We start from the raw sequence: 12689 nt of genomic DNA, 5'->3' as shown, positions 1-12689 counted from the left end.
AGTGTGGTTGAGACAGCGGTAGGTGAGGGTCAATGTCTTGAACTGAATGCGTGCCGGTATCAGTAGCCCGTGGAGGGAGTGGAGTAGTGGAGTAGTGTGTGTGAATTGGGGCAGAAAGAATATCAGACGAGCCGCAGAGTTCTGCATAAGCTGGAGCGGACGGGTAGTAGTTGCAGGTAGGCTGGCCAGAAGGGAGTTGCAGTAGTCCAGGCGGGAGAGGACCAGTGACTGGATGAGCAGCTGCGTCGAGTAGTCGGTGAGGAAGGGATGGATTCAGCATATGTTGCTCAGGAAGAATCTGCAGGTGTGAGTCAGTGTGGTGATGTGCTGGGTGTAGGAGAGTGCAGGATCGAGGGTGACTCCGAGATTTTTAGCGGAAGAAGAAGGAGAGAGTGTGGTGGATTCCAAGGGGATCGAGATGGAGAGGTCAGCAGAAGGTGAGGAAGAGTGGGGGAGAAACAGAAGATCCGGTGTGCATCCAGGCGGAGATAGCAGACAAGCAGGAAAAGATGCGAGAGGGGATGAGAGGGTCAGAAGAGGGAAAAGACAGGAAGATCTGGGCATCATCAGCATAGAAGTGGTAGGAGAAACCATGGGATGCGATGAGGGGGCCCATGGAGCGAGTGTAGAGAGAGAACGGGAGCGGACCCAGGACAGAGCCTTGGGGAACGCCTGTGAGGAGAGGTTGGGGGGTGGATGAGGAACCTCGCCATGTCACTTGGTAGGACCAGGTGAGAGCAGTCTCAGAGATTCCAAGGTCAGTGAGACAGGAGAGGAGGATGGAGTGATCGACGGTGTCAAATGCTGCGGAGAGGTCAAGGAGGATGAGGACTGAGGAGAGGGAGGCCGCCTGAGCACAGCTGAGGGAGTCAGTGACTGCCAGGAGTGCAGTCTCAGCGGAGTGAGCTGTGCGGAAGTCGGATTGCAGAGGATCAAGGAGTGAGTGTTGGGACAGAAAGTCAGAGAGCTGACGGTGGACCACCTGCTTGAGAGTCTTGGAGACGAAGGGGAGTAGGGAGACAGGGCAGTAGTTCTGAGGAGAGGTGGCGTCAAGGGTTGGTTTCTTGAGGAGTGGGATGACAGCAGCTTGTTTAAATGCAGAGGGGAAACAGCCAGAGAGGAGTGAGGAGTTGAGGAGGGAGGAGATGAAGGGGAGAAGATCAGGAGCGGTTGCTTGGAGGAGACGAGAAGGGAGAGGGTCCAGGGCACATGTTGTAGGTTTGTGACGTAGGAGGAGAGTGGAAACTTCAGCATCTCGTGATTCATCAGACCAGGCCACCTTCTTCCATTGCTCTGTGGTCCAGTTCTGATGCTCATGTGTCCATTGTAGGCACTTTCGGCAGTGGACAGGGGTCAGCATGGGCACCCTGACTGGTCTGTGGCTACGCAGCCCCATACGCAAAAAACTGCGATGCACTGTGTGTTCTGACTATCAGAACCAGCATTAACTTTTTCAGCAATTTGAGCTACAGTAGCTCATCTGTTGGATCGGACCACACGGGCCAGCCTTTGCTCCCCTACGTGCATCAATGGGCCTTGGCCACCCATGACCCTGTCGCCGGTTCACTGCTTTTCCTTCCTTGGACCACTTTTGATAGGTACTGATCACTGCAGACCGGGAACACCCCACAAGAGCTGCAGTTTTGGAGTTGCTCTGACCCAGTCGTCTAGCCATCACAATTTGGCCCTTGTCAAAGTTGCTCAGATCCTTACGCTCGCCCATTTTCCCTGCTTCTAACACATCAACTTTGAGGACAAAATGTTCACTTGCTGCCTAATATATCCCACCCACTGACAGGTGCCATGATAACGAGAGTATCAGTGTTATTCACTTGTTATTCACCTGTCAGTGGTCATAATGTTATGGCTGATTGGTGTATATACACACTACCATTCAAATGTTTGGGGTCACTTGAAATGAGTTTGAATAGGAAGTATACCAAAATGAATGTGAAATATAGTTATTGACAAGGTTAGAAATAATGATTTATAATTGATATAATACATGTGCCCTTCAAACTGTGCTTTTTTCAAAGAATCCTCCATTTGCAGCAATTACAGCCTTTGGGAACTTTAGCATTCTAGTTGTCAATTTGTTGAGGTAATCTGAAGAGATTTCACCCCATGCTTCCTGACGCACCTCCCACAAGTTGGATAGGCTTGATGGGCACTTCTTATGTACCATATGGTCAAGCTGCTCCCACAACAACTCAATAGGGTTGAGATCCAGTGACTGTGCTGGCCACTCCATTATAGACAGAATACCAACTGACTGCTTCTTCCACAGGGTATGGCACGGCGTTGCAAAATTGAGTGATAGCCTTCCTTCTTCAAGATCCCTTTTACCCTGTACAAATCTCCCACTTTACCACCACCAAAGCACCCCCAGACCATCACATTGCCTCCACCATGCTTGACAGATGGCATCAAGCACTCTCCAGCATCTTTTCATTTGGTCTGCGTCTCACAAATGTACACCTCAAACTTAGATTCGTCTGTACATATGTGTTCTTTTGTCCATCTTAATCTTTTCTTTTTATTAGCCAGTCTGAGATATGGCTTTTTCTTTGCAATGCTGCCTAGATGTTGACGTTGAGACTGGTGTTTTGTGGGTACTATTTAATGAAGCTGCCAGTTGAGGATCTGTGAGGCATCTGTTTCTCAAACTAGACACTCTAATGTATTTGTCCTCTTGCTCACCGGGGCCTCCCACTACTCTTTCTATTCTGGTTATAGCCAGTTTGCGCTGTTCTGTGAAGGGAGTAGTACACAGCGTTGTACGAGATCTTCAGTTTCTTGCCAATTTCTCGCATGGAATAGCCTTCATTTCTCAGAACAAGAATAGACTGACGAGTTTCAGAAGAAACTTCTTTGTTTCTGGCCATTTTGAGCCTGTAATTGAACCCACAATTGCTGATGCTCCAAATACTCAACTAGTCTAAAGATGGCCAGTTTCATTGTTTCTTTAATCAGCACAACAGTTTGCAGCTGTGCTAACATAATTGCAAAAGGGTTTTCTAATGATCAATTAGCCTTTTAAAATTATAAACTTGGATTAGCAAACACAACATGCCATTGGAACACAGGACTGATGGTTGCTGATAATGGGCGTCTGTACGCCTATGTAGATATTCCATTAAAAATTCGCCTTTTCCAGCTACAATAGTCATTTACAACATTAACAATGTCTACACTGTATTTCTGATCAATTTGATGTTATTTTAATGGACACATTTTTTTCTTTTCTTTCGAAAACAAGGACATTTCTATGTGACCCCAAACTTTTGAACGGTAGTGTATATATATAATTATTCGATATAATGTTTTTTCTAATGTTTAATATTGTCAATTTTAAAATGATCAACGAGGATATACCTGATATTCTGAGTCCCTGTAATGCTTACCTAGACGTAAGGTTATTGAACAATATATATTTCTTAAGATATTTAACTGGAAATAACATATTTACTGATTGTAATTTGATACGTTTATATAAATAAATAAAACACTCCTGCTATGTGAACTTAGAAAATGTTAAAGTGGTTAAAACAAACAAACAAACAAACAAAACAGTCTGCATAGATACAGTGAGGGAAAAAATATTTGATCCCCTGCTGATTTTGAACGTTTGCCCTCTGACAAATAAACGATCAGTCTATAATTTTAATGGTAGGTGTATTTTAAAAGTGAGAGACAGAATAACAACAAAAAAATCCAGAAAAACGCATTTCAAAAAAGTTATACATTGATTTGCATGTTAATGAGGGAAATACATTTAATTAAAAACCTGATGCAATATTTTAGTTGGGTGTTTATATAATTTGTTTTGCTCTGGCATACACATCTTCTACTTTAATAATACTGAGGTGAGAAAAGTTGCATTAGGATGGGTGCGTTCAAATGTCCTGGTTAAATAATGCAAGCAGTGCAGTGACAAGTTGAGCAGCTGCTTATGGTAGTGGTAACAACAACACTCACGGGTTTATAAAGTTAATGTATATACTTAACCACTTTTTTCTTTTGTATTTACAAATGGCAGTTGAAAGATGCGATATTATTATAATAATATGATGGATGGGTGGGTGGTTCCTTTCACATGTTGCTTTCTGACGTAATCGTAATTTAATTTACATAATATATTCAAAAAATAAGGCACCGCCCAATACATCTGCGCACGCTTTCACCACAGAAGTGGTTTTATTTGCATTCTGACTTGGAAATATTTTAATTTTCATAGGCATTTGTGTTACTCGTCAGGGTTACGTATTCACCTAACCAGACAACTTTATTTAGGGGCGAAAAACGAGGTGAACAAAACAAAAACGCATCGCGATAAATACGAAATTGTAATTTATAATACCAGTTTCGCTGCTCCAACTTCAAAACAATGTATTTTTTTTAAGAATTGTCTTTGAATAGTGAATGACAATGTGATCTTCCTGTCATATGAAGAGACGAACTGGTTTAATATGGCTTTCATTTATTGGTAGAATAGGGACCTAGTTCAAGTTTTGTTAAAAAAGACAACAACCCACGAATAACCGAATGGCTGAAGTTAAATTCAGTTTCTGGGTGTTAGTTCTCCTCACAGCTTCCCTCCATCCTTTCGGTTTTACGGAGAACATGGCGACTGCGGACAGGAAGAAAGCCGGTAAAGCGAGCAAAGGGCCCGAGAGCCCGATCGACCAGCGCCCGTACGAGTTCATTGTGGACGAGGAGAAAAAGGCCCTCAGCGGGTCCGAGGAGGATGTCCTAGAAGGTACTGCACTGTGTACATACAATTAACAACCGAAAAAACACACAAGAACACACATAAATACATAAACTTTGCAGTTGTCTGGGCTGACAAGGTTTAAATTGGCCTCTTATTCGCATCATAATTTTAAAACATTCCAGAGGCTAATTGAGAGCTCGGTTGGATCAAAAACCAGCAGGGTAGGGGGTCCTCCAGGACCTGGGTTAGGAACCCTGGGTTTAAGTCATTCAGATTTAATATAACAGTGTTAGATGTAGCTATGTAGCCACATACATTCACACCTGTCGTTGATTCATTAAGTTTAATAAACATTGTTCATTAGACCACAGGTCCCAAATCCTGGTCCTGGGGACCCCCTACCCGGCTTTGCTCCAACCGAGCTCTCAATTACTTAATTGAACTAATAATTTCCTACATCAGAGCCTTTTCATTATTTTAAACAGTAGGGGTTTTAAGTTAAGTATATGATTGTATAAATAACTTATTAAAGAACCAACTCTTATTTATTTAAACAATTCAAAAAAGCACAATCTAAGCAGAGTTCATCTAATTAAGGTGCAATTAAGTAATTTAAAGCACAGATGGAAGAAGCATGGTAGGGGACCCTTGCATTACTATACTGATTTATCAATTAAATGTTTTCAGCCTTGTGAAATAACACTGTAAAGATACCAGTTAATTGAGTTAGATGTTTTAATAACACTGGGGTGATTTATAACATTGAATTTGTGAATAACATTGTTTCCAATGAAGGGTATGAATGCTTTCAATAAAAATGTTTTGTATCATTTGCTGTTTTCCATCTCATGCGACTCTAAAGAAAGGTATGTATATGTTTACTTGTCTGTTTGTTTCAGAGGAAACTCCTGTGGTGGAGAAGCATGGGAAAAAACGACCAGCTGCACTGACAAGACATGAGGTGGAAGATGGGATTAGCATGGGGTAATGCTTTCTACAGGACAGTGATGACAAAAACACACACCAACCATTTTAAAGACCCTTAAATCATAGACCTGTACTGTACTGTCAGTTTTCATTTTGAAACTACTCTTTAACACTCAGAGGCACAGCATAAGGACAGGCAAGGTAGGTATCTGCCTGGGGCCCCCAAGACTCAAAGGGGCCCCCTAGAACCCCCCAGCCCCTGCTAGCATGAAATAAACACCGTCAGCACCCCCCCACGCTTGCACAAAAGAAACCCCGTCTGCAAACCCCCCCCTTATGTGAAACACCGCCAGCACCCCCCTCCCCCCCACCCTGCTTGAGCACAATCCCCCCTCCCCCGCCTTCATGAAAGACACACCATTAGCAACCCCCCGCCCCCCCGCTATCATAAACGTAACATCCTGCCTATAGCCCTGTTAACACTTACATGGGAAAAGCAGCCACATCTCTGGGACATATGATTTCAAGAGAATTCAAGCAAACACCTTATGGGACTTAACACTCTGGCTTGTCTATGAGCAATGTCCAGAACAAATCAGTACATTGAAAAAGATGCATGTGGCTTCATTGTTAGCCAATTCAAAATTATTACATAGTGCAGTCTGACAGACTGTTCTTGTTTTGCAGGGGTGAAGTGCAGACTATGCTCGAGAGGTTTGGAGGCAAGTACAGGATTCCTTCTTGTGTCTACTGAATAATTCATATTTGTAACAGTATTTGCAAAGACAACATTGTTTAAGTGAAGATGTAAGCTGTGTATTGGCTCTGGAAGGCTCCTGTGCTTTTTACAGCTGACATCAATAAAGCTATGCAAGCTAAGAAGAAGCGCCTGGATGCCTATGCCAAGTCGTCTCTGAAGTCCAGCAATCAGAAGCTGGAGCAGATGTGGAAAACGCAGCAAAACCAAAGGTATCCCGATAACGAAGGCACAAAGACAGGCCATGTTCCCAGAAAGACAATGCTCACAATGTCCCAGAGAGCAGAGAATAGTAAACTGAAGTTACATGCAGTTGCAAACTTGGGGGGTGTAAGCTACTCTGAACTTATAAAACATCCTTTCAATTTTCAACCAGTGCTCCATCCAGGGTCACAGTGCTTATCATAGAAAGTCCTTCATGTCTCCAATATTGAGTGTCTTGAGATTTATTAGACTATAAGTGTGGGATGTTTTCCAATGAGTGTTGTAATAATTGTGCTTCCCTTTTGTGCAGACTGAAACTTACCCAAGACTACTCACAGCAGTTCTATTCCGTACTGCAGCAATGGGAGGCAGAGGTGCAGAAATCAGAGGAACAAGAAGAAAAGCTGAACGTCAGTAATAACTTTTATGAAAACTGGTGCTTATTGTGAAGTATGCCCTTAATGTAATCAACCATTGGAATAAGGCTTATGTATTGTTGATGAGATCCAGGGTGCGTTAGTAATCAGGAGTATCCAGATCTGCTCCCTTAGGGTTATTTAACATAACTGAACAAATCATTTACTTACTTAAGACAAAGGGAATAACTTTTCCACTACTTTTCAGTGTCGAGTATTGAAAAAGACCCACGAAAAGCTCATGAACCTGCCTTCAGAGTGGAGTACACCCTTATTTAAGACCATAATACTTTTTTTTTGTGTGTAATAAGCATTAGAACAGGGGTCCCCAATCTTAGTTCAGGAGGGCTGCAGTATCCTCAGGTTTAAATTCCACTTGGGCACTTAACTACCTAATGCCATTAATTATTTTCTAAATGTAAGTCCTGATTTAATTGAGCCAATTTAAGTTCTAATTTAAAGACTGATGGAAAACTTGCTGGGTTGGGCCTCCTGTACTAGAGGCAAAGAGACGGGGTGGCACACAGAGTGACTTCAGCACAATGAACATGCAGTGAAACTGAAGGAGCTCACAGAGATACAGCAGTGTATTGGGCACAGTTTACCCCACTTAATTCTTAATGCTTAAGGCTGATGCATTTTGTAACATTTAAAAAACACCACAAGCAAAGAAGTGAAGACTCTGTGTAATGTGTTACCATGGACTCGTGACCTGTAGAATCTTTTATTAGCAATACAAAACTGTTTCAGCCTGAACTATCTGGAGTTCCTGTGTTATGGAAGCGAGAGTGTTTTTCTTGTGCTGTAGTGCACTCTGCTGCGTGCCATTTTTCATTCGTTTTGTTTGTTGTTGCAGACCTTTGTGCGACAACAGCAAAAATTCTTCCAACAAGCCAGAATAGTACAGAGTCAGAAACTGAAGACCATCAGGCAGATGTATGAGCAGTTTGTAAAGGTGAGAGCAGGGCCAATAGGGTTTTCACTGGGAGGACAAGGATTTTATTTTACTTCATTTAAAGTGACAAATAGAGAAATTTGAGAATCGACCCTTCAGAGCTCATAGTTGTTTATTGTGGTTTCAGTGAACAATTAAACACCTGTTGATCAAACCACCATCACCACCATCAAAAACAAAACAAAATGCTGGCTAAATTCTTCCCCGATTTATGTGATTTGCAATGTACAAATCGAATCACAGCAGTAAAACTAATCTGCGGTTGACATCAGCTTTTGCACTGAAAGAGTTCAGTGAAAACTCCTGTGCAAAACCTCTATTGGGATGTGTTTAGAACACAGAAGAGATGGAGAAGAGTCAAGAAGCTTTCCTAATGGGAGCCCAGACCGAGCTCCGAAAGGAAATGTCTCTGTTGCAGAAGAAAATCATGATGGACACAGTAAGTAGGACACTTCATGATATGTATTTATATTTACTGTCTATATATTTAAAAGTAAAAATATAAAATCTTAAACAAAACATTTTGTAGATAAGTTTTTCCACTGTATGTAACCACTGCTCCATTTCTTAACCCAGCTCCTTGACAGGGAAACGGGTTTGGATGTTTTCAGAGTTAATTAGCAGTGACCATAATCACTTGACCCATCAGGATAAATACAGTTTGTTGGCACTTGGCATTTTAACTTGTATGATTTCTCCCCCTCATTCCTTCATGACAGCAACAGCAGGAAATGGCAACAGTTCGCAAATCTCTTCAGTCCATGTTATTCTGAGGAGCCACAGCAATTGAAAAACCTTCCTCCTATGTGATATAACAGTTAACATGTTAATGGTTTGGTATTGATGTCTTTTACACAGTTCACTTTGTTTGTATCAACCTTGCTTCACTTGCTTGCTTATTAGTTTAAATGTAATATCTTATGTCATTTCATATCTTAGAAAAATACACCCCCCTTTTTTTTGTTGTAGTTTTTTTAATGTATGGTGTTTCAATTTAGAAAAATAAATCCTTTATTTCCCAGCAATAAAAAATGTTATTTAATTGCAGCATTGCTCTTATTGTTTGTAAGCTACTGAATGGTTATCTTGGCATGTGATGACTGACAGCCAGATCTTCCTGAGCCAGCTCTGTGGGTAACAGATTTAGGATGACGAGGGAGAAGGAGCATTAGTGTTGGAATGTGATGTCTTGCTTGATTGGTGTAAAAATACATAAGCTGTTATGTATCCCCCACCCACCTCCCATTGGGTTTTGCTACACTGAATCATTCTCAGCAGTTTAATTACTATTTTAAAAACACAGTTTAGTTCACACTTATTTCAGTTTATTCAAAACAGTAGAGCATTCTTTAATACCAGTAATAATCATTATAACATCCTTTCTGTATGAATGTAACTTCATAAAGCACCGTTACTTTTTAGGTTAGTAATAATTATCCCTTTGATCATCCTACAATAAGAAGCCAAAAATTGATCTTAACGTGGCTGTTTTAAGCAACACAATGCCGGGTGGCTTAGGAAATGTATTTGCCATAGGCACTACAGGGTCACATAAAAAATCCTTATATAGACATGGATATCACACAGTAAAGTGATTAAATCCTGAACAGGCTACAGAACTGAACATTACAAATAGTCCCATAGCTTCAAATTCTTAAGTACCCTACTCAATTATGAACTTTAATAAATATTTTTATTTACACGTTTGTTGATCAGTATAAATACAATTTCTTCATGAAAATTTCTTGCAAAAGTCGTGGAGAAACCCAAAGAAAAAAAAAAAAAAGTTTACTTGGTCTTCAGCTGCTTCATACATCCAAATTCATAGTAAAAAAATAGAACAGTTTAAGGCTGTTAACAAAATTATGTTCAATCATTTGAAATTGCTATACAGTATGCCCTTCAGGAGGAAGTCTAAAAAAATAAAATAATGCAGTGGCTCATGTCTAATGTATCAACCAGCAACACTACACGCTTCGAAATGGTCCTGCATTAAGGAACCGTACAAAACTCTACTTGATACATAAATACTATATTCACTATAGTAATGCGATTGTGGGGAAAGACTGGGCAGGCTTTAAGTTAAAAAATGGCAGTAGGTTTACATGCCACCGATTAGAACATTAAAAGAGCCATGGTCCCTTTCAAACCTGAAGCCCTTGAGGCAAATTGTCCCTCATTCAAAGTAATTTCATTAGAATATACTGAAATACTTTTTTTGTAGTTTATTTGTTTGGTGATTTTGCCTAATCAAAAGGCACATTGGCAAGATTCTCTATAAAAGTTAAAAGGAGATTGCCGTTTAAATCGGGCCAAAACAAAATCAAAAAATCACCGGACACTGAATATCAATTATAATGTAAGCTTTGCTTCTAAATGAATTTGGTTTCATGTGGGAAACGACACTTAAGATCTTGGTTTAATTTGATACACATGTATGCTGTATTCAGTGGAAATAATTATGGAAATATCCTACAAAATCCTATAAATAATGAGCATTGCTTATTTGCAATTTCTCCACAGTGCATGTGAAAAAGAGCTCTGCTCATACAGTATCTGAAAGCTAGGTGAAGTGAACTTTCAAAGTCTACAATATTTGTATACACCAAAAGACTGATTGTTTAAAAGCTGGTCAGGAGAGCTTTATTTAGAAGGAAGTACAGCACAGCACATTATTTGGTGGAATAAGGCTCACAATACATCAGTTTCATCAGCCTGAAAGGTGGCCGATTTGGAAGGAATCCCCCCTATCTCAATGTGGAGAGAGAATTCCTTTAATTAACTAATAATTAAAAAGCTGACTATAGTTGAATTATTTTTTTGGCGTTTCCATAATTATTTTCTATGCTGTTTACAGTAGGAATATACATGTGCATTTTATACTTTCAATAGGTTTAAGTCCAGTGAAAATTACTTTATTATATTTTGTTTTATTTAGATTATCTAATTGGAACTGATGACAGTATCAAGGTTTATCAGGTTTTCATTTTTGGGGTCTTCCTGCACAGTTTCTAAACAGGGAGCTGTGCTTTCAACTAAGGGGTCCCCTGTATTAACCTCCTCCTTCCGGGCACGCAGTCAGTCATGGTGGTTATGAACCTGCTGAGAAACCTGAGGTGTGATGCTGAAGACTCTTATCCGCAGATGTGTGGCGATCTGTATACACACCCCAGTGCAGTATCGGCTCAGGTCCACCGCCGAGATGACCTGCAAGGGTAATGAAAAAAATGATGGGTGTATGACAAAGAACAGTAAAATAATACACAATGGTTACAACATTCAGATATCCTTTAAAAAATTCAGAACTGACAAAACTATCTGAAAAAAAAAAATCTCCCAGAAATCAATTTTTTTGAAGTATACCTGGGAAGTTATTGCACAGGTTGAACTGAAGTTAAAACCAGGAACTGGAAATTTATGTTGGTTTTGTAGTCCGAGTAAACTCTGCATAAACAGCCACTAAGAGTTAAACTCCCTTTGAATATATTTGCTTTTCTGCTTCATCAGCAGACCCTGCAGCTACTGAAACCTAGTTTGTAATGTTTATTTCTATCCCTGGTTCTATGTGTTTTTCATTGCTTCATAGGAAATACTGCCGTTCATTGTTTAGCTTACCAGTGCTATACAAAGAACAATGTACTCATTGATAAAGCCATTGAAGTACTGGTTCAAGAATAGCAAGCCTGGGCCTATGAATGCTGTGTCTTGGAGATGAAGCTCACTTTTTGTCATATGTGCCACCTAACAGGAAAGAGATAAAACATTAAAAAAAAAAAAAAAAAAAAAAAAAGTTAAATTCCATCTTTAGGTTATATTCAAAGAGATATTTAACCTTGACATTATTTCTTTAGCCTGAATGGATATACAAATTAAATAATTTACACCATTCATATGCTCATTTAATAAAGCAAAACATGCTTGAAGTGTAATATAGTAGTACACTTTTATCTCTTGAAAGATTCAATTTTTAAGCAACAAGCTCAAACCTGAGATTTTAGTTTTTCACTTTGACCATTGTAAAAACAACAATAAAAGCGAACTTACAACAAGCTTGTTGGAAATCTTTGCAATCACAAATCCAAATGTTAAAATGTACAGGCAAGGATGGTGTTCAAAGAGCTGGCTTGAAGACTTCTTGAAGATCATGAAAGCCAAAGCTAGTATTAGGCCTATGTGGAGGCCTGGGGAAAGAACACTAGTGTCCTGCAGGAAAGGAAAAACATATTTGCAATGAGATATACAAAATACTCTGGGTTCACAGCTAGGAAATGTAATTTGCATTGGTGGAACCTCAGGGTACATAACAGAATATTTGTCAGGGTCCAGGATTTTAGTTTGATGTGTAAAGAAGCCAATCTGATTAATCAACAACCAGATTTACTGTATTTTGCGCTTGTTCAGCAAAGGAAAAACGCACCACTCACAGATTAAAAAACAAAAACTGGTTTACTTAATGATAACTGATCAGCTAAGTACGGTGGCCCTGAAGTGCAAAACACAACTGCAAAAAGAAAACCAGAAATGCAAAAAGAAAAAGCAGAACGCAAATGCAAAAAGAAAAACTAAAATAATAATAATAATAATAAAAAAAAAATGTTTTTGTATTACGGAATTGCGTCATCTAGTGTCCTAGCAATAGAACACGTGTCCCGCTTCTTTATCCCCCAGCCACGTTATTTTGAAGCCCACCACTGGTATGGGCAAGCTACACGCCCA

At 40.0% G+C, this 12689-nt stretch overlaps 2 protein-coding genes across 4 annotated transcripts in view; one reads left to right on the top strand and one right to left on the bottom strand.

Annotated features, from left to right (window-relative positions):
- The first annotated feature begins 4184 nt into the window (after nt 1–4184).
- Nucleotides 4185–8746, top strand: LOC136750412 (synaptonemal complex protein 3-like). Its single transcript, XM_066705475.1, has 8 exons — nt 4185–4759; nt 5614–5698; nt 6329–6363; nt 6493–6610; nt 6913–7012; nt 7875–7973; nt 8308–8412; nt 8693–8746. Exons 1-8 carry the CDS (start codon nt 4546–4548, stop codon nt 8744–8746), a joined length of 810 nt encoding a protein of 269 aa, XP_066561572.1. The 5' UTR covers nt 4185–4545.
- Nucleotides 8068–12689, bottom strand: part of chpt1 (choline phosphotransferase 1) — a 24566-nt gene continuing 19944 nt past the window's right edge. The window contains exons 6-9 of one of the 3 annotated variants that reach the window (XM_066705470.1): nt 12018–12176; nt 11589–11714; nt 11073–11180; nt 8068–8775 (exon numbers count right to left, since the gene is read on the bottom strand). In XM_066705470.1, the coding sequence (XP_066561567.1) occupies nt 8728–8775; nt 11073–11180; nt 11589–11714; nt 12018–12176 (441 nt within the window). In that variant the 3' untranslated portion in view covers nt 8068–8727. The remainder of the gene's footprint in view (nt 8776–11072; nt 11181–11588; nt 11715–12017; nt 12177–12689) is intronic. The other 2 variants (XM_066705471.1, XM_066705472.1) reach the window with 2 other exon arrangements.

Source organism: Amia ocellicauda, chromosome 5 (genome assembly GCF_036373705.1).
Source record: "Amia ocellicauda isolate fAmiCal2 chromosome 5, fAmiCal2.hap1, whole genome shotgun sequence".
In the NCBI taxonomy this organism is placed as follows: Eukaryota; Metazoa; Chordata; class Actinopteri; order Amiiformes; family Amiidae; genus Amia; species Amia ocellicauda.
This window is presented reverse-complemented; position numbering and strand designations above follow the sequence as displayed.